Source organism: Pezoporus occidentalis, unplaced genomic scaffold (assembly GCF_034315485.1).
Source record: "Pezoporus occidentalis ecotype Australia unplaced genomic scaffold, CSIRO_AGI_Poc_V1 ctg8, whole genome shotgun sequence".
Lineage (NCBI taxonomy): Eukaryota > Metazoa > Chordata > Aves > Psittaciformes > Psittacidae > Pezoporus > Pezoporus occidentalis.
In genome coordinates this window covers 5,081,776-5,105,476 of record NW_026916158.1, presented here as the reverse complement: position 1 = coordinate 5,105,476, position 23,701 = coordinate 5,081,776, and the positions used below count along the sequence as shown (strand labels likewise).

The 23,701-nt window shown below is 40.0% G+C and overlaps 1 protein-coding gene across 12 annotated transcripts in view; it reads left to right on the top strand.

The window, feature by feature from the left end:
• The first annotated feature begins 237 nt into the window (after nt 1-237).
• The window catches only part of VEPH1 (ventricular zone expressed PH domain containing 1), a 100,644-nt gene continuing 77,180 nt past the window's right edge, over nt 238-23,701 (top strand). For 5 of the 12 annotated variants that reach the window (XR_009961665.1, XR_009961666.1, XM_062603050.1 and 2 more), the window contains exons 1-4: nt 8,883-9,222; nt 11,753-11,823; nt 18,444-18,735; nt 20,496-20,711. Coding sequence is in view for 9 of the 12 variants with exons in the window: in XM_062603050.1 (XP_062459034.1) it covers nt 18,598-18,735; nt 20,496-20,711 (354 nt within the window). In the remaining 3 variants the exon portion in view is untranslated. Of the gene's footprint in view, nt 255-3,860; nt 3,984-8,882; nt 9,223-9,519; nt 9,615-11,752; nt 11,824-18,176; nt 18,195-18,443; nt 18,736-20,495; nt 20,712-23,701 lie in introns of those variants that run through there. The other 7 variants (XR_009961664.1, XM_062603048.1, XM_062603043.1 and 4 more) reach the window with 5 other exon arrangements.

The following is a 23,701-nucleotide window of genomic DNA, read 5'->3' as shown; positions in this document are numbered from 1 at the left end:
TTTTTTAAGGTTAAATAATGCCAATGAAATTTGTCATATTTGAAGACATTCAGGAAGGATTTACTTTTTTTCCTGTTAATGAAATGTGATAAATAGAACAGATATTGGGTCTTATTTAGACAAGAAAATGCTGTTCTTTATCCTCTCTATTGCTAGTGTATCATTACAGTAACCCAGAGGAGAGAGTTTATTTACAAGAATTAATAAGAACGTGGAATTAGAGAAGATTCATTTAGGCATCAGAAAACTTCCAGGTAAGGCTGACAATTCTGTTTGATTGGTTTTAATTCTGGAATTGCCAATCCTTTTTCTCTTGTAAGTTGCTGTGTACAGTATCAGTATCACTCTTATGTCTTACTTACTGTAATAAGGTTGGGTCCAGTTATGACAGCCATGAATTTTCTCCATAGCACCTGCTTGCATTGTTCTAAAGCCTGATCTTAAAAGTAGTGATTGAAAACATTTGAAAACAACGTGTGGAAAGCTGAGCCAGCATGTACAGAAGTTTATTAATACAGAGGACTCTCAGTGGCTCATGAGCCAGCAATGTGCCCTTGCAGCAGAGGCAGATAACAGCACACTGTGTTGCATATAGCCAACAACTAAAGGGAGGTGACCCTTCCTGTTTGGCATTGGTGAGATGCATCTGGAGTGCTGGGTCCAGTGCCAGGCTCCTCAGTACAAGAAAGGTGGGGACATACTGAAGCAAGTCCAGTGAACAGCCATGAAGATCATCAGGAGGTAGAAGCATCTGATATAGAGGGAGAAGCTGAGAAAACAGAGACTGCCTATCCTGGAGAAGAAAAGGCTCAGGGACAGCTTGTCAATGTATATAATTACTTGACGGGGAGGCACAAAGCAAGACTCCTCTCAGCAGTATCCAGAGACAGGACAGAAGGTAGTGGGCACAAGTAGAAATATGGGCAATTCTAGTTATATGTAAGGAAAAGCTTTTTACTGTGGGGCAGGTCAAACACTGGGACAGGCTGTGCACTCTCCTTCCCTGGAGATATGCAAAGTCCAACTGGAGTTGGTTCTGACCAACCTGCTCTGGATCTCTCTGTTTTGAGCAGGAGGCTGGACTAGATGATCAGCGCAGGTGCCTTCCAATCCCAACCATGCTGTGATTCTCTGACTCTGTGAAATGGGATGAGAAATAATTAAAAAGAATGAGACTGTTGCTCCTATGGTTAGACTTCAAGAATGTTGACTTAAGACCCGGTACTTCTTAATAACAGCTCCTAAGTTTATAGTATCTACCTCTAGTTTGTATGGGTTTCACTCTTTTTCCATGCCTTTTCTTTAATCCTTTTTCTTCCAAGAGGAGAGAAGAACATCAATTTACAGTCTGAGAAGGGACAGGGACACTAAAGGGGTAATATAATAATGATTAGGAGAAAATTACCCTTATGGTTAAAGTCAGTTAGACTGGATATGGGAATTTGAGGCCCAGCCTAAATTCTTGTCTTTTCCCATGAGTCCTGCTGGAGGGGGAGGAAACTAATAGAGTTAGGTGCTGAACTGTTACGGTGTTGAGCCTTCCTCGTGGTCTGCAGAGTTCTCCGTGTAGATATATTTGATGAGTTTGCACCTTTCAAAAGTAAGATTAAAATTATCTGAAATACCGTTTACATCAGAATGTGTTAATCTGATTTTTTTTTTCCTATTTTCTTCTTTTTCTCCCAAACATAATTGACAGCAAAATTGAGTCAGTTTACTACTGAGCTGGACTTGAAAGGTGAGCACTAAATTTTCTCTTACTTGATTTTAATGCAATGTGTACACATCACTATTTGATAAATTCAGACCTTGGGGGAAGGGGGGGTGTGTGTGGGGGAAACTGAGAACCACTTTTTGGACACAAAGGATCAGATGTTGACTTATTGCAGAGTCTGTTGCAGAGTCTCGGTTTAAATTTTTAGTTTAGGAGAAAAAAAATGGTTTCTCTGCAGTATGTGGTGAAAACTCAGGGAGTCAGTTTCATAGTGGAGCCTCTGCTTTTGGCTGTGTGCCATGTCTGGATGTTCTCAGGCTACGGGAAATGCTTAAGGAAAAAAGCAACAGGTAAAAAACCCAACCCCACAAACTCAACCTGAGAAAAGCAAGCAAATGAACAAACAGAACCACAAGGAAACTGAGGTCATGAACGTTTTGTAAGGTAAATTTTGCCACATGTCCAGGACATGGAAAAGCACTGGGCAGGAGGTGTGAAATTGCTAAATGTGCCAAGTGAAAGTGGGAGAAGCTAACAAAAGTTGTAGCTATGGGCAAGGGCTGGATTGCACAGCTGGTTAAGAGAGCCTGTTAGGGAAATGGTCAAACCTCATAGATCACTTGGGGGGAATACTGAGGGCTTTCTGCAAAGGGAAATTTTGCAAGGCCAGCTCTATCTAGACAACTGTGTCTGTAATACTATATAAGACTTGTTATGTGTACAGAGAGGCACACATGAGGTAGAGAGGTGAAGAGGATGGCCAAGAAATAGGACAGGGTGCTGATAACGTGTGCTGGCTAGGGGTACCTGTTGGCATCTCTTGTGCTTGATCACTGCAGCTGGTGAAGGATGATAAACCAAACTGGTTGCTCTGACCATGCCACAAGAGCCAAAACTGCTTTTGTGGGCAGGAGTTGAGGCAGGGAGCCTTCAGCGGTGTGCTTGGGTGGACAGACAGATGGCTGGAACATCCTGACATCCTGCTGGTGCCCAATCCAGGCCCAAAGACATCAGCAGCTACCTGCAGTTCCCTGATGGCCAAATGCCCTATGGAAATAAGCTGAGAAACTCCAGAAATGAGAGCCCAGAGAAGGTTCATCAAGAAGGGGGTGGGGAAGGGCAAGAAAATAGGTGAAAAGAGAGAACCTGAAAGAGGGGTTTTCTCCAGAAGGAGATATTAGAGAGGAGAAAGAATGATAAACTCGCACACAGTAACAAAATGGCAATCTCAAAGTAGTTGTCCTCTGTTTCTAATGGAATAGGAAGAAGCCTTTGCCTACTGGATAACCTCCTAATTATGAACTGTTGAAAAGCTTTGCTTAGGGAGGCAAGACCAGAACAAACACTGGGTGTGCCTAGACCTGACGGGTCTTGCCTCGACATAAGGATGTAGGTTAGATAATCCCTTGAGGATTTTCCAGTCCTACATTTCTATGGTTTTATTCTCATTTGTGTATACAGAGGCTTTCTTCTACAAAGCTAGCAAACAAAACTTTGTCCTGGAAAGGCATTTACAAGCCATTTTAGTGCTCATACTAATTAGTTAACTTGTCCCATGAGGTGCTGCCTCTCTTTTTTTATTATGCCCCCTGGTTTCCTCAGCCCACAAGTAACTGCCACTAGTTAGCTCTGGTGCCACTACTGAAATTAGTTTCCGGTTGAAGTGCTATTCCTCTTGTTTGTCTTTCAAAGCATTGTGCTCATCTCTGTGTTAATGATGCTAAGCTTGTCAAGCATCTGGACAGATGATTTAGTCTTTTGTAAATATTGGCTCTTACTGGGGCATCTGTCCATAGCCAAGAGCAGAACCTGCCCACAAGAAAAGGGTGAGCACATGTGGCATGTGTACTGCTTCTCTTGTAAATTAGCATAAATGCCTGTATTAATTTTAAATGTGGGTCTATGGTGTGGATTATCAGGTTTCATTAGTAGCTTCAGAGAGTAGGTTTTTAATATTAATAATTACTATTTAAGCCTATAGACTTAATTAGGATGAGAAACAGCTGGATGCTCTGCAGAACCAGTCTCGCCTCTGGACCTTGTGTCTCTCAGCAGCAGGCATGCCCTGGTTGCTGATCTCTCAACTTGTGGCAGCTGAGAACAGCATGTCCTCATGGTTACTTATCAATACTGCTTTTCCTTCCTGCTTATAGGACCATTTTAAAGTCTCCTGGCTTTTAACCAAAACCAAGGAGTACTTATTGGAACAGTCCTTTGTAGTCAGGCAGTTTTTCTTCTGCGTGGGAGTAGTTGCCTTTGCTCTCCTAGGGTAAGTTTTCTTGACTTTTGCTCTTGGGGACAGAATACAAGGGTTAAGTGGGCTGCCATCAACAGTTTAGTTAATTTGTTCTGGCTATCCTTAAAAACATTCTGCTGAAGCCAAATGCAGATTTCAATCCATTCAGGTACAGGAAAGTAGTTAAAAAATACAGAAATCCAAGAAGTGAAAAATACAGCAGAACTGTTAAAGTGCTCTTCCACTTGCGGAGCTTGTAACTCCAGTGGCACAAATCCAGCACTCAATATTTGGCTTGGTAGAGTATATGAAAACTCAGCAATGGAGTTAAGCAGCTCAATTAGCACAGTTCATAAGCTATGCAGCTCAGTTAAGAAAGCCCTGGATGTGGGAAGCAAAGTGAATGGAAATTTATGCCTGAAGTAATAAAATATGCAGTTCAATTGGAAAATGATGCAGATAGTTAATGAAAAAGTTACATGATATGCAAAATGTGAGAGTGTGGTACATGTATGTGTATATGCAAAAAAAAAAAAAAAGATGGGGTGTGTTTGCAGTTTGTCCATCACAGCAAAGGGGGCTGCAGAGCATCTGAAGTGCTGTCAGATGGACTTGCAGTGACATTTGTTTGTTGCCTATAAATATTTTGGAACTGGCTCCAAAACAGCAGTGGCTATATAAAAACAAGTATGCAAACTTTTCCTATTTCTGATATACTTTATCAAGGAGATGACATCTAGATGCACAGCAGATGTTGTCTTTTGAGATGCAGATGAGCCTTTTGGAGCAATGCAGCTGATAATGAGCTCTGTGTATTGTTACAGGATAGGGCTGCCAGGCAATAACCACCTACAAACCTGTCTAACGAACAGCTACAGTGCTGAGGCAGGGTCTAGCTCCTCTGAGACAATGGGTCAAATCCTATAGTTTTTAGACTTCGTTCAGAGAAAACCTCTTTTAATTTTAACGGGAACTTTGACTTGTCTAGTACACAGGATTTGGCCTTTAGAAATAAACAGCTATTCTGAAAGTGTCAAACAAGTTTGCTGTGCTTTGCTGGTAATGGGAGTATAAGCAATACTTAGTATATGGGGGAAAAAAAAAAAGAAAAAATAGTTTTAGTAATTAATATGGAATTTGATAGAAATATTAGGTTGACATCTAACATTTTTATTTTGGCAGGACATTTTACAATCCTGAATAATCCACTTAGTATATTAAACTATGCAAGTAAACTAAATATTGGGCTGCTGCCAGCCAAATCCTTGGCCCAGAAATGCTTTTTGTTACGTAGTCCATAGAGAAACCAAAGACTACTTCATAAATATCCATATCATTATCCACTTTTTTTGTCTGATGGAGCAATGGGCATAAGATAACTTCAGGAAATACCTACTGGGAGAGCACCGGGAGATTGTAATGACAGCAAGAGTGTCTCCATTATGTTCAGTGGGTTTTTGAGAGGCTCTGTTATTTCTGGAGTGAAATATTTAATCCTTAATGGAATAGAAACAGCAGGATGTGTTATCTGGAGGGAAAAAAATCAGATTGGACATCTGTTATTGTGGTAGAGGAAACATAGTATCCAGTTCTATGATTTTTGGATGAAATTCCTAGTATGTACATAAAAGACATAGCTGTGAATTAGTGAACTATATAGTATGTGATGGATAAAGAACTTACTTACACGGGAAACATTTTCATGGTCCTCTAGGTGTTTGTATCCTTGCTGATTCCATCAGAATCAGAGGAATGTTGCCAGGTTTTAAAATATGAGTGGATTCGAGGAACATTCATCAGTGTCTTGCTTGGCAAGTTTTTGAGAGGCATGACTGGTGTACATATTGAAGGTGGTGCCCCATCAGTGACGGACCAGGACCTACAACACAGAACAGAATTTCATGACGTGAACTTGTTATTTACTGCAATGCAGACTTTAAAGGTCAAAATATATGGAAGAAATTTTTTACTGTTAGGGTGGTGAGGCACTGGAATGCGTTGCCCAGGGAAGTTGTGAATTCTCCATCCCTGGTGGTGTTCAAGGGCAGGTTGGACAGAGCCTTGGGTGGCATGGTATAGTGTGAGGTGTCCCTGCCCAGGGGGGCTGGAACTAGATGATCTTAAGGTCCTTTCCAACCCTAACTAGTCTATAATTCTATGAAAATCAGATCATTATTGGGCAAACATGTAAACCATTTAGAGCTATGACCTGTGATTTCTGTACTTAACTCCTTGCTTTTCTGCAGCTGACTCTTGGTGTACAACAGATTTTTGGCATAGATACAGACTGCAGGGATGTAAACCTGTTTTTTCCATTAGTTTTTTTATTACCATTTAGTAAGTTGGGAGGGAGTTGAATTTTTATGAATACCCTAAATTAAAGAGACTCCAGCCTGACTGTGAAATTAATAGAGCTATCAAAAACCCCACTGTCATTATACAATTGTTAATTATTTACAAGCAAAATTCTGCAAGAACAGTATTGTAGCTGTCAGCATTGCTGTTATTAAAATTAAAATGCTTTGTCTAGGTGGAAGATAACATGACTTATTTAGGCTAAATGCAATGAATATGGAATATTCTGTTTCTCTTCACCCATTAGTCAGACAGAGAACAATAGCATGTCTCTTTCCTAACTAGATGTTTATTTCAAAGTGTAACAAAATAAATATTTTCAGGGCTTTGTTTAGAAAGGACATGTAACTATTATAAGTTAAAATTAAGTTGGTTTTTTTTTTAGAATGGGAAAAACTATTTTCATAAAGTAAATTCTCCTTTTCAGATAGTGAAATGTATGTGAAAATCTTTGCCTTATTGTCACAGTATCTTGCTTTGTCTTATTACTACAACATATTGTTTACCATGCACATAACGTGCTTTAGACTTGTGAGTAGCTCAAGTGCTCTTTGCTGTCTCTGATTTCATCTGTCTTTGAAAGCATATCCTCGTCCAGTGGTAATTTCTTGGTTCTCTGCATAGCTGATTACAGTGTTTAGAAACAGCAAGGGGAAAGTCGGAGAACTTTTAAGACAACTATGCTGGGTGGCTTAAGTCAGTTTTCCTGCTATATCTTTCACATGCCGTTATACATTAACAAAGACTTCATTGTCTTAGTGACATTAATGGTTTGTAGCAATGAATCCATTGATGATAAAGCAGAAGCAAAAGAATTAAGGCATGACTAGGCCAGGGTTGTAAAGGGGGATGCCAGCATGTTGAACATCTTCAGGGAGTGTACAGATTGGAAAGGATCCAAGTTCTTAGCTTGGAAAGGGCCAAAGTCACTGTCTTTTTCCATGGTAATTCCTTATCTTCTTTTCAAAGCTTGTTTGGGTGTCTCTCGCTGATCCTTTGCTACTTTATATTCCCCAGCCTGCTGTCCCGTACAGATGATTTTGGGAGCAGAGCACGTTCACCTCACAGCAAGAGGAACCCCTTTCCTGTCCACCTTGTGACATTAAGAGAGTGATTATCTGAGAAGGTAGTCAACAGTGCTCCTTTCAGCATAGTTATCAGAAAAGATTTTCAATGTATATCTTTCGAGGACTGTCGTTAACCTTAACTGTAATTGTGTTTGAGTGAGTACAAAACCAGCTTGTGGTTCTACTTTTCCTTCCACACGAAACATTAAAAGGTTGTCAGACACTGGGGGGGAAATGTTACTTTGATTGCTGTTAGAAGTCAAAAGTAGGCTCGCAAGGAGTGAAGGAATGAACCTCTTAATTCCTACTGTATAATGAGTACAATGTCTTCAGTAGTTATCAGATGCAGAAATAAAATCCAAGACTCATTTATACTCTTCTAGTTAGACCATGCTGCCTTTTTTTTTCTTTTTAAATCTCTTGCTTAGAAAATGATTTTCAGAGTGAGAATATTCTCCTGTCAGCTTGCAAGGTTTTTACAGTCTTATAGAGGTAGGAGAGAAGCAAGCTGTGTTCCTGATATACCTACTAGGTTAAAAGGAAGATGTAGAGAACACACAGTTGCATTTTATATAAAAAACAATGACTTTCTTAACATCATTGAAAGTATGTGTTCACCAAGCATTAATCTTGTAGTTGGTTGTGGAGGCCACTGTAGAATGAACAGAAGCTAAAAAGCTGTTTGGAGGATTCGCCACTCAAATTGAGGACTCATATGACTGAATGCATATTCTGTGGAGCAGATTTTTTTTTTTTTTTTAAACTGTATGATTTTATAAATCCTTTCCATATTGCAGAAAGATAAAAGCCCTAACAAGAATGGTACAAACATTATCTCTGGGCAAACAGTCTTTCTTTTCTTCCAGCAGCTGGCAAAGAGAGCTTGACCTTACACTTTGCTGCTCTGAGAGTTGGTTTGTTTGATATTACTTTGGCCATTATTAGAAAAATGTCAGTGCTGGGACACTGCTGGTGTGGGTTTGCTCCTGTGCTCTCCCAGGAGAGGAGGACTTAGCCAGTATCAGTTCCATCAAGATCCTCTGGGTCTGTGTGTAGGATAAGCTTTAGTAATGGTTGATTCATTGCAAGCCTGGAATTTGTTTATCAAAGAGAAGTTTAGGGGGAAAGTGTAGTATGCTTAAAGTGGAAGGAAAACATGCAGGATGCCACTGGAATGATTTAGAAATCACTTCTCTGCTATGGCTGCCAAACTTTAGAGGTGTTAGATTGGTCCTGGGCACTCATTCCACCCAGGCAGTCACACTTCTGAAAGGCTGTCTGGTGTTCTATGCTTTGTTGAGATTCAATGAGTGTCAACTGAAAGGATGCATCCCCTCCAGTTATTCTTTTGGCTAATCTTCCTCCAAAGACACTGAAAGGGTCCAGCCTTCTCACCAGCCTCTGAGAAGAGGCCCCATAAGTAATATTAACTTCTGCAATTTCCTTGTTACTCTTAAGCAAGTTATTAATTAACTGAATGTAACCACTGGCTGTTGATAAATCCTTTTAACTAATTCAAATTCCATATCAAGCTTGGAGTGTTTTCACTCAAGCTGCTGCTGAAGTTACGCTTTCTGAAGAATTAATTCTGATCTGGTTTTGAGTGCCAAAGTTGGGGAAAATGGAGGGAAGATATTTGTTTGCTTGATTCCACATGACAACCCCAGGGTAACTGAATAGACTGTACGGTTGGTTTGACAAGGCTGTGCACCGAGCCAGCAGCCTCGCATACCAGAGGCAGGGGGATGGAAAGGGGACTGACAACTGTAATGGATTTTATCAGAATTTCTCTAAAGTGCGACAATTTGACTTCAATTATTGATGTTTTTCAGACGTTTCTCTTCTGAGAGGTATGAATAACTAACTTAAATATGCATTCATGTAACATTATCAATAATGAATAAATTGCTGTATGGAAAGAAGTCGAGTAGTGGATATTAATATTAAATAATGGAAGAGGTTTTTGAGAGTGGAGGAAATGTAGTCTTTAATGGTGTGACTGTTACTGTTTTTTTTATGAAAGCAGGAGCTGTGGTTATTATAGTGATGTTTGTGAAAAACATTGTAAGTTAGCTTGAAATGCCAGAGAATTAAAAAGCAGTCCCTGTATATGGTGGTGTGTGACAGCACGTATGATAATTCTGCAGTGCTCTGGTCTCATCCTGGGGCTCAGTGTGTTACCCTTTCCTCTCCATGCTCAGGAGGTACTTTGTGCCCAGTGCCGTAGAATTATTGCCTTATGGTAAGGGAACTTTGAAAATGTGGCTGGGCAAGCTGTTGGCCCCATTAAAATATGTGCTGAAGAGAAGCTGGAGTGGATTGCCAGGTACCTGGGAAGAACCTTGGGACATTCAGTGATTGTTCAGTGCCTGCTGTTCCAGGAGACTTTGAAGGACGGTGACTTTGCATTTTCTAGTCCAATCTTCACTTCCAGAATGACATTCTTAGAGACTCTATCTGGTAGTGCCTCATGCTCTGTTCCATTTAGTCTTTCACTCTCTTTAGACAGAAATGCATATTTATACATTTTGTAAAATTTTATAACAAGTTCTTTCTCTGTACATCATAAGTCTTGAAAATTTGTCACAAATATGAAAGCTCATTAAGTAGCACTTGAAAATGTCCAGCTTTTGACAGCATCCCTGTAACAATGAGTGTATTGGTATTTGTTACATGAAGCAATTTTTTCTATATTAGCCGTGTGTTGTTTATTTTAGCATAATATTTTAATGAAGATATTTAGAAATGTTTTACCGATGTTAAAAAATGTTAAGTCTTATGAAGTGCTGTATATAGCATTGGTGTGTTCTGAAATAGGAGTCAAAAATAAGTCTTGTTGATTTCTTATATACTGAAAATCATAAAAAACTTTCTCTCAAGCATGTAGGTTATCAACGAGATCTGTCTATATATATACAAGTTAAGTTTTAAGCTATTTTCAAAAAATAGCACTCAGCAAGTTTGTAAGTACATTCTTACCACTCTGCATCAGTTGGGTTCTGTATGGATTATGCAGCCAAAATTGTCTCGGAGATCTGAGAAATCTGGTTCATTTCAAGCAGCATCTGACCTATAAAACCTATAGATTAAGCCAGTTTATCACAGGGGAGAGTATTTGCATGCTGGTTTACACACCTAGAAAGAGCACTGAACTTACTTCAAACCAGGGATAGTCATATAGCCCTTCAATTCTGGTAGAAGAGATGGAGTTTAAAAGAGGCCGTGTAATTCCTCTGATTATTTTTCCAGTTGTCTTCAATACAAATACTGCTTCCTTGTGTGTAAGAGCTGGATGTTGAGAGCAAGTCACTTCACAGCTCCCAGGACTGCAGCAAGGCATTTCATTAGCAAAAAACTGTTTTAACACTAGCTTAATTAGTAGACTTCATAATTTATTGTTTCATCATCTGGTCCAGCTCAGCATCCATGGGATTTCTAGACAACATGAAGTGTGGAAACCTGTCATGACAGAAAAAAAACAGAGGCTTGTAGGAAACAATGGTTGTCTTGTGGGAAGAGTTTAAATATATGCAGCTGATCCCATGGGAACTGCTCTAGTCTATTCACCCTGTGTGAAAATTATGCTCTTTCAATATAATCTTTAATCCTTTTCTTTCACTGAAAAATGTGAGAAGTTTATTTATAATTTTTGAAAGAGGGCTCTATTTTAGTGAGTAAATGTTTTTCAAACATAAAAATAAATCAAATCATTAGTGTAACACAGAGGGGAAAGGTTCTCTGAAACATCTTGCAATATTCTGTCTATAAACTGCATATGTGAATGTTCTTGGGAAAGTTTCAGGGTGAAAAAAAAACCAAAACAACAGGAAATGTATCCAGGCTTTCTTTTTGTCTTTTTCATGGATGGGCACATGTGGGGAAGGAAGTATCCAGCAGTCTGTGAGATATTACAAACTTCTGTAATTGTTTGAGACATACTTTTTCTAATTTCAGAAAACAGATTTTTCCTATGAGCTGGGGGAGAAGGATTCCAAGAGAAGGGAATCCCATCATACACAGAGGGTAAAATTTTGCTTTGGAGATGATTCTAATCTTCCTCCTATTCATGCAAAAGTAAAACAAAACTAAACATGCAGTTGTTGGAAACATTTGTACCCACCCTCAGAGAGAATGGAAATCTAAACCTTGCTTTGTTCAATCTATGCATGTGTGAATAACTTCACAAACTCCCACAGGGTTTACTAGAGCTGCTGTTCTGTTTGTTTTTTTATGGGACCATGTCCTAAATATTAAACCCTGTTTGGAGAAATACTCAGTTGTATTCCTGGAGGTATAATGCAGCATATATTTTATAGTCTGTGCACAGAGTACTGAAAGGCAAAGAGTTACCAATGCTATTTTGCTTTTGCTTTCCTATAGCTTCTTTCATCCAAGGCATCCAAAGCACGTCATACAGTCCAGAGTATTAAGCATGGCAACATATTTGCGAGGTAAGGAAATTGATTCCCCCCCCCTCCCCTTTCCTTTTTATAGATGGAGTAGTCAAAGCATTGGGCTGTGATTTCCCAGGATCACTGTGGTAGAACAGGACCTCTGTCTGTCCATTTAAGGGAAATTCTCAGATCACCTCCCTCTCCTGTGCAATTTGCTTTTCACTTGAGTCTAAGTTACTTTTATGATCTAGCTAAAGGTTTATACCTTTTAGATTTTTTTCTTGAACATTTCAGAAAATGAATGTCATCTTTTGTTTGTCAAAGAGCTTTGGTGGCTGTGGTAGCTTGGTCTTTCAGCACAGGGCAAGAAGCACCAGCTGGAAGTGCTCCAGATGGGAGCTGTGCTAAAGAGTTTGAGGAGAACCATGCATGGTGCCCACGGCAAACTAAATGTATAGTGGAGAATGGAGTTTGGGAAGTGCTGAACTGATCTTGGGTTCATTAGGGAGCTCTGGCTGTGTGCTGTGTTCAGAGTATCATCTGTCCTCAGTGTGGCTCCAGCAAGGGAGAGTGGTTTATGCTGGCAGCCTGTTGTCTATTGTATTCAACTGCAAATATTTAGTGGCTTCAAGAGCCTGCAGGGACTATCCCCGATGACGGTAGGTTATGGATATTGCTGCAGGGGTGAGCTAGCTCAGGACTGACTGATCAGAGAACTGGAGCACCTTTTCTATGAAGACAGGCTAAGAGACCTTAGGTTTTGCAGCCTGGAGAAGCAAAGGCTGGGGCGAGATCTTAGAGCCCCTTTCCAGTACCTAAAGGGGCCTACAAGAAAGCTGGAGAGAAACCTTTTACAAGAGCATGTAGTGGTAGGACGAGGGGGAATGTCTTTAAGCTGGCAGAGGGAAGATTTATATTATATATTAGGAAGAAATTCTTTGCTATGAAAATGGTGTGATATTGGAACAAGTTGCCCAGAGAAGTTCTGGCCGCCCCATCCCTGACAGTGTTCAAGGCCAGGTTGGACAGGGCTTTGAGCAACCTGGTCTAGTGGAAGGTGCCTCTGCCCATGGCAGGAGTTTGGAACTAGATGATCTTTAAGGTCCTTTCCAACCTGACCCAATCTGTGATTCTATGACTTAGTACTGTGCTTGCTTAATCTCCTTCTGAAATGCAGTATTACATCAGTTCACACACAAGATTGGTCAGCAGTGTAGTAAGGTTTTAATTGCCTCTTGCTTTGCAGATTAGGTGATACTATAAGGTTCACTTAACATGAACTCCAGGTTCCTTCTATTTCCTAAAATTCCTTAAATATAGTGAGGGTTTTATCGATTTATGTTGCTTAGCATGGAGCTATGTTAACAGTATTATTGCACAGTTCTACAAGGGTTTCTTTTGTTTTCAGTGGGACTGCAGCATCTGCTAAAATCAAGCAACTATATTTACATTTCAAGTCTTTTCAAAGTTAAGGAAATTATTCTGATTTCCTGTAGCATTTCCTTCAATGTAAATTTATTATCTTTTTTTTATCCTCTCCCCTTCTTTTTTGATTTAAAGATATTTTTTTGTTTGTTTTCCTTCTAAAGTCATTCTGAAGAATCTGTTTCTGTTAAACTGTAAGTCTCAGTCTTTTAGCTCAAAGTTCAATTGGCTTTTGGATGTCCTTAGGTCCAACTGCCCTTTTACATGGAATTTTTATTGTTAATCTCCTATTATCGGGGGAATTATTTTCAAGCAGACCAATTCAGTTGCTTCAAGCTCTGAAACCTGTCAGGCTAGCTTTTATTCTGATTGCTTTGTGATAAGGACCTTTGGTAAGAATGCTGTGCCTCCAGCAAGCTGGGAGACTCACCTTGAAGGGGAACAGATTCAAGGTCCAGTATGACTCTTTTGGCTTGTCATGAAAAGGGAAACTAGATGTGAAAAATCAGTTTGAAAACTTTGAATTAGATGTGGCATTTCAATGCAAACAAGTGGAAATGGCCTGTGTTGGAAGCTTTTTTTTATCCCTTTGCCTCTTTTCCATTGTGTACATGTGACACAAATGTAACTCACCTGTATCAGACACTGATAACAATAATCTATGTCGTATCTGAATGAGAACATATTGGTAGGTGTTTTGCAGTTAAGATGATGAGACATCTCAGGAACCATACACTGAAGCGATTTTGTCATCCAACCTGGCCCTCTAAAAAGAAAGTTAAAATACGGTATTTTAGAAGACACGTGTGTTATGTTTTTCCTTTTCCTCAGTGCCAGGTACCTATTAAAAGGAAACAGTACAATCTTACAGTGAGAAAGGAGAAGCTTAGAGGACAATTTTCTCCTTTTAAGACCTATGCAAGAAAAGTATTCTAGGCACTGTTACATAACGTAAGCATTAAGATTTTCTATAATTCAGTTTCAAAGAGCTTATAGTAAGTGAATGTCTTCCTGTATTGTCCTTAGTGTTGTCTAAAAAACTTACATTAAAAAGTGTCTGTTCATCAAATGGAGAGCAGGACCTTTCTGAGAAACTCTTGTGCAGAAGCACATCGAGTAGAATATCATTTGCCAACGCCAAGAATGGGTTGCTGTGTTTCAGTGCAGCTGATCCAGGGGAGAGTTCAAATAGATCTTTGTTCCTAGAGCTATGTTAGAAATTATGTGTTCAGATTTTGTTGTGCTACATATAGTAATGTTAAAAGCCAAAGCAAAGTTCTGCCCAATTTGGTATTAATGTAAAATGCTACAGAACAGTAGCATTTATTCATTTGCATAGAAAATCTTTTCTGAGCAAGTTTGCTCACTTTTTCTTTCAAACACTGTCAGTTTAGTGAGGTGGTTTTGAATTTTTTTTACCTTCTTCCCAGGAAGGATAGCTTTCCACTAATAGAGAGAGTTCTGTTTTCTCTATTAAAAACAACTGCCTCAAGTGGAGTAAGCTTTGTCCTAGTAACAGAGCATTTCATTCAGAGATAAGGCCTCTCTGCGTTTAGGCTCCTGTAGTCACCTGACAGAGCCATTGGTAACTTTTAGGCTGCTTTAGTCTGCATTCCTGAAATGCCTTACTCCTGGCACTGCAACTAACAGCTTCAGGTTCACTGCTTGCCACCCTATTCCCAGGCTTTCCACTCTCTGTGCCCTCGAATGCTGCTGGCGTAGCAGGAGAGCAAAGCAAATGATCAGGTTTTGTTTAAAGAGCACAAACTTTGCACCTCAAACCATCACTGAGGATGTCATAAAGGAATCATGAACAGGTAAAAAAAATCAGTTTATGTCGGTGGCTTTTTGAACTTTTATTTTTGAATTGAGGATTGCTGCATATGAGTACAATGGACCTATCTCCTCTGTTCTTATGCCATCCCCTTCAGTCTGGTGACTGGTGATCTATGCCATAGCAATTGTCAGGAGGTTGTGGCCTGTTGTGCTTCCGTGTTTGCAGTCTTATTGGCTCTTTTCTCCTTCTGTCCTGTTGCAAATAATCCAACTAAAGATCCTGTGTAATGATATTAATGGATTTGGGAAAATTAAAAAACCCTTACAATAAGGCTTTGGGCAGATCAAGTGTAAGGTGCTGCCTATGCTATTGAAAAGAGATTGCTTCATTGAATAGTTTCCAGAAGGTTCTCAGTGTTTTGCATTGGTTTTGCCCCTTATTTGAAACTTCAGGTTTGTTTTGGTTTTTGTGAGTTTTGTGGTTTTTTTGTAATTTGGTTTTTGAGGTTTTTTTTTGGTGTTTTCTGTTTTTGTGTGTTTCCTCACCCCCCTGCCCTGAAAAATAACATAAAATAGGTTAACGGGGATTAAGGATACTCTGTATCTCAATAATTACAAGCGATTGTTTGTGACAACGTAGTATTTTGTTTATGGCCTCAAGAAAAGAACTTAGAGGAGTTGGCTGTGAATCCACATGGGCCATCTGGAAGTAGTGCTTGGTAGATCTCTTCCTGGCCCTAGAATCAGTAAATATTCTATATTAGATTAGTAACTGACGACAAAGGGAAAGTTTTAATCTATGACAGTGTTTTAATACGTGTTCTCATGTCAAGATGCATCTGGGTTTGAAACACATTTGGAGAACTTCCTGCTGGCAGCTAGTGCTCCGGTGGGCAGGACATCTCTGCCTGCCCCACATGGCACATGCCTTCAGGGTTGCCAGTGGCTGTACACTGTTACAAAAGGTTCATCTAATGCGAGCCTGCATGGAAAATGTGGTGATGTTCTAGGCCTTTGTCACACCCAGCCTCTTCATCACTCTGTCCAGATTACAAATAGCCTATTTTTCATTATATCCCTGTTTCTGTTGTTTTTTACTTCAGTAATATATGTCAAATCTCAGACATTTCTCTTTCCTCTCTATAACACTACAGTGAAATTTTACTCATTGTAAACATAGACTAAGTCATTTAAGGGATGTGCAGAAAGGCAGACTGATCCTGTTCAAGTAGTTGCTTTTCCAGAGCATAACCTTTGAAGCTAACTCAAACTCCTGGATTAATGAATATCAGAGTGTGCCTATGTTAGTGTCATAATTTTGTCAGCTGGATGTCATGTATCTCGTATTCCTGCAAAGGCAGCCACTAGTGGCTAAGATGAAACTTTCAGATTGTTGTACATCTGAAGGTAAAGGACATATATCTGCATACATATATGTATGTCCTTTATATTTAGGTATGTTTATTTCAGAAATATATTTTGATTCACTAAACAGCAACTAACAGCAGCCTGCTTCACAGTTTCTCTGAATGATGCTGTGTTTATCTTCCCAAAATTCATTGTAGAGAAAATATTGATGATGTGGATGATGTTGGTGTTGAAGGAATGAGAATAACTTATGCACTAAAAGATGGCCAACACAGGTGCAGTTAAAGCCAATGGGAACTTGAAGTGACCACTGGGCAGAACTTGTTTAGAGTAAGCTTGTTGAGCTATGCAGCAGCTTCTCAGGACACAGGTTACAGCATTCTTATTTGTAACTTATCCTTTAAGCTTACTCAGGGCCATGGCACTATGAGTATTTGTGTTCACTTTGGGTGACAGAAGCTCAGTGTGCTTATTCTAGCCAGCATGGCTGCTATGAGTGCCACTGAATGTTCTCTGTGTGGTTCAGCCCTTTCTCAGTAGGGTCTTGAACAACAGGGGTATTCTACTTCCCCGTGTCCCTCACAGGTCTCTCTGAAGTGCTAGCAGCCTCTGGAGTGCGCTGCACTTAGAGATGCTCTTTGGGGCTGAGAAATTCTGGCTTACTGGGATTCTTTGTCACTGTGAATAGTTTTGGTGGGAAAGGGTGGAAGAAGAAAGGCAGATAGAGCTGGGGTTGTTCAGCCTAGAAAAGAAAGGGCTCCAGGGAGACCTTAGAGCAACTTTCCAGTACCTAAAGAGGCCTACAAGAAAGCTGAAGAGAAGCCTTTTTCAAGAGCATGTAATGGTAGGACAAGGGGAAATGGCTTTAAACTGACAGAGGGGAAATTTACATTAGATATTAGGAAGAAATTCTTTGCTATGAAAGTGATGAGACACTGGCACAGGTTGCCCAGAGAAGCTGTAGATACCCCATCCCTGGCAGTGTTCAAGGCTAGGTTGGACAGGGCTTTGAGCAATCTGGTCTAGTGGAAGGTGTCCCTGCCCATGGCAGGGGGGTTGGAACTAGATGATTTTTAGGGTCCTTTCCAACCCAAACCATTCTATTATTTTATGAAGTGCAGTACAGTGAGGAGCTGAGGGAGGAGGGGTGGCCCTTATAATTTTTCCTACTTGTAGGGCCATCGTGGAGACCCTTGGAAGACTCAAGGACAGACACTTTCTGTCTGCATGAATTTTACTTGCCTAGGCAAAGTTTAGGGGCAGTGTTCAAGCCCTGTGGGATTTTCTGATCTTGAAGGACCTTATGCTGTCGGCCTCTTTCTCATGTGCACTGTGAATGGCCATGAAGACTCTTCCCTCAAAGGTGTATGAGTAGAGGGAACCCGTCAACGTGAGGCAAGTCCTAGCAGGTTTGGAATAACAAATAACACTTCTGAGATATGGAAAACCCAAACTTCTCATACAATTAAGGCAAACATCTCCTCTGCAGATGCTTTAAACACCAGAGTTTTCGGGCACAAGTGAAGACTGTCCTCTCACAAGTGTGTGCGTGGTGCTGAGCCTGGCTCCACTTGGCCTGGCTTTTGGTAAATTCCCCAGCCAAAAAATGCATGGTTTCAGCTCAGCCAACTGTTTGTTTTACATGAGTTGAAAAGACTGCAGGCATCATTTTGGCAACAAAACTGATTTTTTTCTAACAAAAATCAGTATCTTCTCAATCTTGCTAATGTATTTCTAGAGTCAAGACACAACAACCCAGAAAACAGAGGAAGCAGCTTCATGTGCCCCCTCTAGCTCTGCTACTGGAGCTAGAAACCACAGAAAGGCAGTTCAGTTCGTCTAGTCACTATCCTGCTCAGGTAATATGCATTGAAATAAAAAATACTTGGCTTTATGTACTAAAAGTTATGTATTGTTTAGCTCATTTTAAGCTATATAGTGTTTGAGGGCAAAAGGTCCTTCAACATGCAGTTTGTGATACGTGCTTAAGGATGTCCCTGGATCAGGTCATCCTGTATGCTGTGTACAGACACCATTTAAAAGGCTTTGCTAATCTGAAATATTTGTTAATTCTGCCCCTCACACCCTTTTTTCATTTTCCCTTTTAGACTGGGGCCAAGGAAGTCTTGAAATATGCTCTAAATTTATTCTTCATATTAGATTGATTGCTAGTCCACAGGATTGTTTCCATTCTGCCCTCATCTGAATCATTCATGCACATGGTGCATGCAGAGATCTAGCTGAGTGACAGTGAATGCAGCCATGCATCATCTATTTGGGCTGGTTTTGGCACAAAAAGACCTTTCACGTGCAGGGGATCTTTTCTCATTAGAAGATGCTGAAATTGAAGGAAGCCTCTCAGAAGCTCTTGAACAAATAAGAATAATTAGTTCATCTGCGGTAAGTGAAACACTCTTAATCATATTTAATGAGAATAGATGTATAAATAAAATACTAAGAGGACATGCACAATCTAAGTTTCTAGAAAAACCTAAAGAATGCCAAGCAAAGTGTAATATTTAAAAATGTGGTAACCAAATCTAGTTCCCAACAGCTGGATTTCCTTGGAAGATATTTCAAGTTCATCTTTATCATAATTTTTATTCAGTAGCTATTTAAGGCATATTGAAGAGGTTACAGGTCCACTGTATGTACACTGTGTATTCTGTTTGCAGCAGAAAGTGTTCTGAATGATGTTACAAAGACTGACTCATCCATCAGGACAGTCACTGTACACTGGCTCTTCTCTAGTCATTTCTTTGACAACAGTTACATCAGCAGACTTCAGAACATTAATCAAGTTGTTTTGGCCATTTCCTCTGCTGTTTATGATGTGCTTCAACTCACCTAACTGCAGGTTATCAGGAACTTGACACAAATTCCCCCTAATATACTTTTTGAGAGAAAATGCAGGAATTCACTACAAAATGTTTTTGCAAACGCACCGGTCTGCCCTAGGCAGCTGAAGCATCCCTCAAAGTCATCCCCTTACCTCGAGCTGCCCACCAGAGGGCTCCAGAGATCGGGGAGCCGCTCCTGCGCTGCCCCATCCCTGCAGCTTGGCTTTGACGCGTGTTTCTCCCCAAATGGAGTAATTCCACAGCAGTGTGGACAGGACTGCTCTGCTCTCCATGTCCACACACAGCCAGAGACCAGGATTCTCGCCAGGGGTTCACTCTTTTGCCATCCTAGCCAGTGGCTGTTAACTTGTTCACATCTTTATCAATAGGTAACTTTATACAAAAGAAAAAGTGTGTTTTTCTTTTTTAGTAAGTGCATGGATTTTTCATGCATGCCATGCAGAGTTTGTAGACAGCTGTCTGTGAATAAATACAGGGAATTGCTTTGAGACAGACCCAAACATCATGGCTTATGTCTGCAATATGCTGTACCACAGTGCAGTGCAGAACCCCAGGCCTAGCTCTGGAGCTGTGCTTGTGAAAGCTAGCGCTGAACTTGGTTGCAGCCCTTTAAAAATGTACATACTTCATCTAGCAAAGCCAATGAGCTTCAATACTTCAGTCTGTCTTTCATCTTTGCTGCTTTTTAGGGTGGAACAGCCTAAGTTAGCCTGAGGGACAGTGATGGCATACTCTGAGTCTTCCAGTCATGGCACAGTGCTGATATTTCATGCCCACATGGCATCTGTGTCAATAATTACAAGGGATTACAGGGTTTTGTGATAAAGCCTATTTAATTAACTTTTATTTGTGTTACACTGGTACTAATTGGAACTAAGTCTGTTCATATCAGGGACCCAACATGATATGAAATATTTGAGACCCTGTATTTGGCTGTATATATTGTGGATATAGCCATTCCAGTTTCAGTTTTAAGATGGTTATGGGAGAAGAGGCCTGTGTGAGTGGTTCTAAGCTGTGCAGCTGCAGTCTTTGCTCAAGAAGACAATACTTCAAGATAGACTACTAAAACCCATTTGGCAATGCAATACCTCTACAGTAACAATGACTAAGACCTAAACCAGTAAATTGTCTATGGGATGAGTAATTTCTGTGTTTAAGCACACTAACCATTTGTTTTAAAGGTGGAAGTGAGAAAATGACAGTGGACAGTTAGAAAAACTTTTTATTCAAGTTAATTTTTTTGGGTCCTTGGAAAGGGTGGGCATTCATTGCCAAATCTCTTTTCACTTGGATCAGGACTACCAGAACAATGACAATGACCAGGCTGTGGTGGAAATCTGCATCACTCGCATCACCACTGCCATAAGGGAGACAGCATCCATAGAAAAGCATGGGAAAGCCCTTGTGGCTCTCTGGGAGTCATGTCTAGAGCACAACTTGAAGCCTTCTGGGAAAGATGAGGATGCACCACATGCAAAAATCGCATCCGATATCATGAGCTGTATCTTGCAGGTAAGAATTAGCTGGAAGTGTAATGCATTTGTTGGCTATTCGATTTTATCTTTTAAAATGTGGTTGTACTTCGTGGTTTCTGAGAGAGGATGGGAATGGTTGCATTTGTTTAGAACCAAGAATATGACCTCAAATATTGATGTATATTATTACAATGTATATGGCATCTGTTGCAGTGAATAAAAATTTTTGACATATTCCTTATCTTTAGAAATGTCTTGAAGGTTTAGTGCCAGATTTTGTTAATTCTCTGTTAATTCTAAGTATTTGCAGTTCATGTAAATATTAATATTCTATAATTTTCTGTGGTTACAGAAAGATTAATTTGAAACCACTTAATATCAGGGAAGAGGTTATTCTTTCGAATCATTCTGGAAAGCAGCAAAATGCTGACGATATTTTAATGACATGAAATTTAGGTCAGTAGATTATCTGTCAGTAAGGAGGATCTCTCAACATTTTGATTGTAAAAGCTGAGTCCAGATACAACACAGAAAACTGATTTCTGAACTAAAATCCAATTTCTACTACTCTAAGCAGAGGACTAGAAAGAAGTTATGCTCTGGCCAAGAGTGTTGGAATACTTTCTTACAATATTTTATGAATGTTGGAGGCAACAAGATGATCAAAAAGGTGTTTTGGTCCTTGAATGCACGATCTTTTGGAGATAGGAATGGGCTATCCCAAGGTGTTCTAAGAAATAAGTTGAGGGTGAAGAGACATTTGAAAGGGGGAGTGTGTGGAAGCCTGATATTAAATCAGGGTGAGTTTGGCGCGGGTTTTTGCTTTTGTTTGTGGCTTGGTTTGGGTTTTTTTTTGTTTGTTTTTTTTTTTTAGCTGGGACTGCAGGCAACATCTTTCTCTGTTGAGTGAGGAATGTAACACACTGGAGAAACCCACAGAGAAACCTATGTGTACAGTTAGCTAACTGGAAGTGAAAATCAGGGCTGTTTCTAAAGTTTCAGCTGTGGGTACAATTCATGGGGATGAGTTCCATGGCAGATGGAGAAACAGTATGATGCTTGCTTAGCTCCTTGTAGGACATAATTGTTCCATAAACTTGAGATTACTCATCTGCTTTGGCTGAAAGTGTTTGAAGTCCAAAAGAAACAAGGAGTTTCAGAAAAAATAACATCAATGCTGAATTAGCTTCAATGAATTTTAGTTTTGTGTGGTCAGTTCTGTTTAATCCCAGTGCATCACTCTGAAGAGGCACAAAAAAGTGTTATTACAGTATATTAAAAGATGGAAAAAACTTGCTTTTCTGAAGCCTAGGTTTCTGTTCATTTTAATCTGGGAAGCACAGAGATTCATTCTAGCCAGACATTTGGTCAAGAGTGTGGATGAGGCTTAGCAAGATTTCTTCTGTACCACACTGGCATCCCTGAGCCACAAACCATAAGCTGCACTCCAGCACAGGGCGCAGAAGCACATCCTGTGACGGTCATCTGCATACCAGGGCTTGCACAGTGAGTGACTGGTTTGGCAGGGACCATGCTTTCCAATAGGCAACGTGTTCCTGGAGGCATTTGTTGTGTCCCCTTCTGTCTTGCGTCCCTGGAGGTGAGACAGTAACTGGCTTTGGATATCAGTAGCTACGCAGCTTAAGCTTTCCAGATGAGACACTGTACATCTGCAGAGATGTACACACTGCACAACTGCACAGATGTACACACTGCACAAATGTTGTCTTTGCAGTACTTTAGCATTCTTATGAAATATGTTTTCTAAAGTATGCCATTGCTTGTCTAATTTTGCTGTTGGCAACTGTGTGCCTAGATCAAGACAGCTTGATTTTGGGGGATTGCATTCTGTTGCAGATTACTTCGAGAAAGGGGTTCATGGAAGTGAAATGAGCAACTTCTAAAAGTACATTTACTGCTCCTTGAAACAGAGCTATTATCAGTGAGCTCCTTTGCATTAAAAAAAAAAAGGCATAAAATGAGTTTTCATATAATACGTGAGGGGTAGTTGAAGTAGTAATGAACACCTGACAGCTGGGTTGAATCTCACAGCATGTTTCTGTTGATATTACCAGCAGGGAGGTCCCCTAGGTTTACAAACATCACTATATCATATTATTAAAATCTGTTTTTCATTGTCACCTTCCCATTTTCATAAGTATGCATTCATGCCCTGATATTTATAATAGAACAAATGAAACCTTTTTCCTTCCATCTGAATTCAAACATGTTCTTAACTAAGTATTTTATCTTTATTGTAGGGAAAAGAACTATAATAAATTGTTCTTTGAAATTTTCTTAGATCTTTTAAACCCTAGTCAGAAGCGCAAACCTTATCTTCCTACTTTTTTTGTGTGGAGTCCTAAAGTATAACTTGAGGGCAGAATTTGGCTTTATTCAATAGTGCCTCTCAGCCAAATATAATGAGGCATTATGTGGGTTTAAGCATGCTGCTGTATAAAGCACTATTCATTTCAAGGCCTTTTCTCATTAAAAATGTGGCTCTTGATCATATAGCAGTTGCCGTGATGAGCTGTCTTGACACCTATATGTTGTTGCAGCCCCTTGTTCCTCAAGGGCCAGCAGAAGAGGGCTGTCCCAGAGCAGGTGCAGCATTCCATTGCTTGGCAGGTCTCCCTTGCAAGGAAAAACCATCATAGCCACTTAAACTTGGCTCTTTTGCATTAGTTGAGTATCATAATGCAGCCTTAATTGGGGTGAGTCCTCTCTGTGAAACTGATGGCAAAGGCAGTTACTGCTGATGGAGGCAGAACTGGCCTAGGAGGCAATGTAGCATTGTATATGGAATGACAGATTTGTTTTTTCTCAGGTCCAAATTTATTTGTTCAGCGCTGCTCCAGAATGAGCACATGTTCGGTCTGTGATGCCTTTCTTTGCACTGTTTGTTTGCTTTCTGAAACATCTGGGTTCCAGTGGCTGCCTGTGATTTCAGATGCTAATTAAAAATAATCATATTGCAGGATTATTTTCAAAAACAGTAACGTACTCTAGTTTCAAAGATACGTC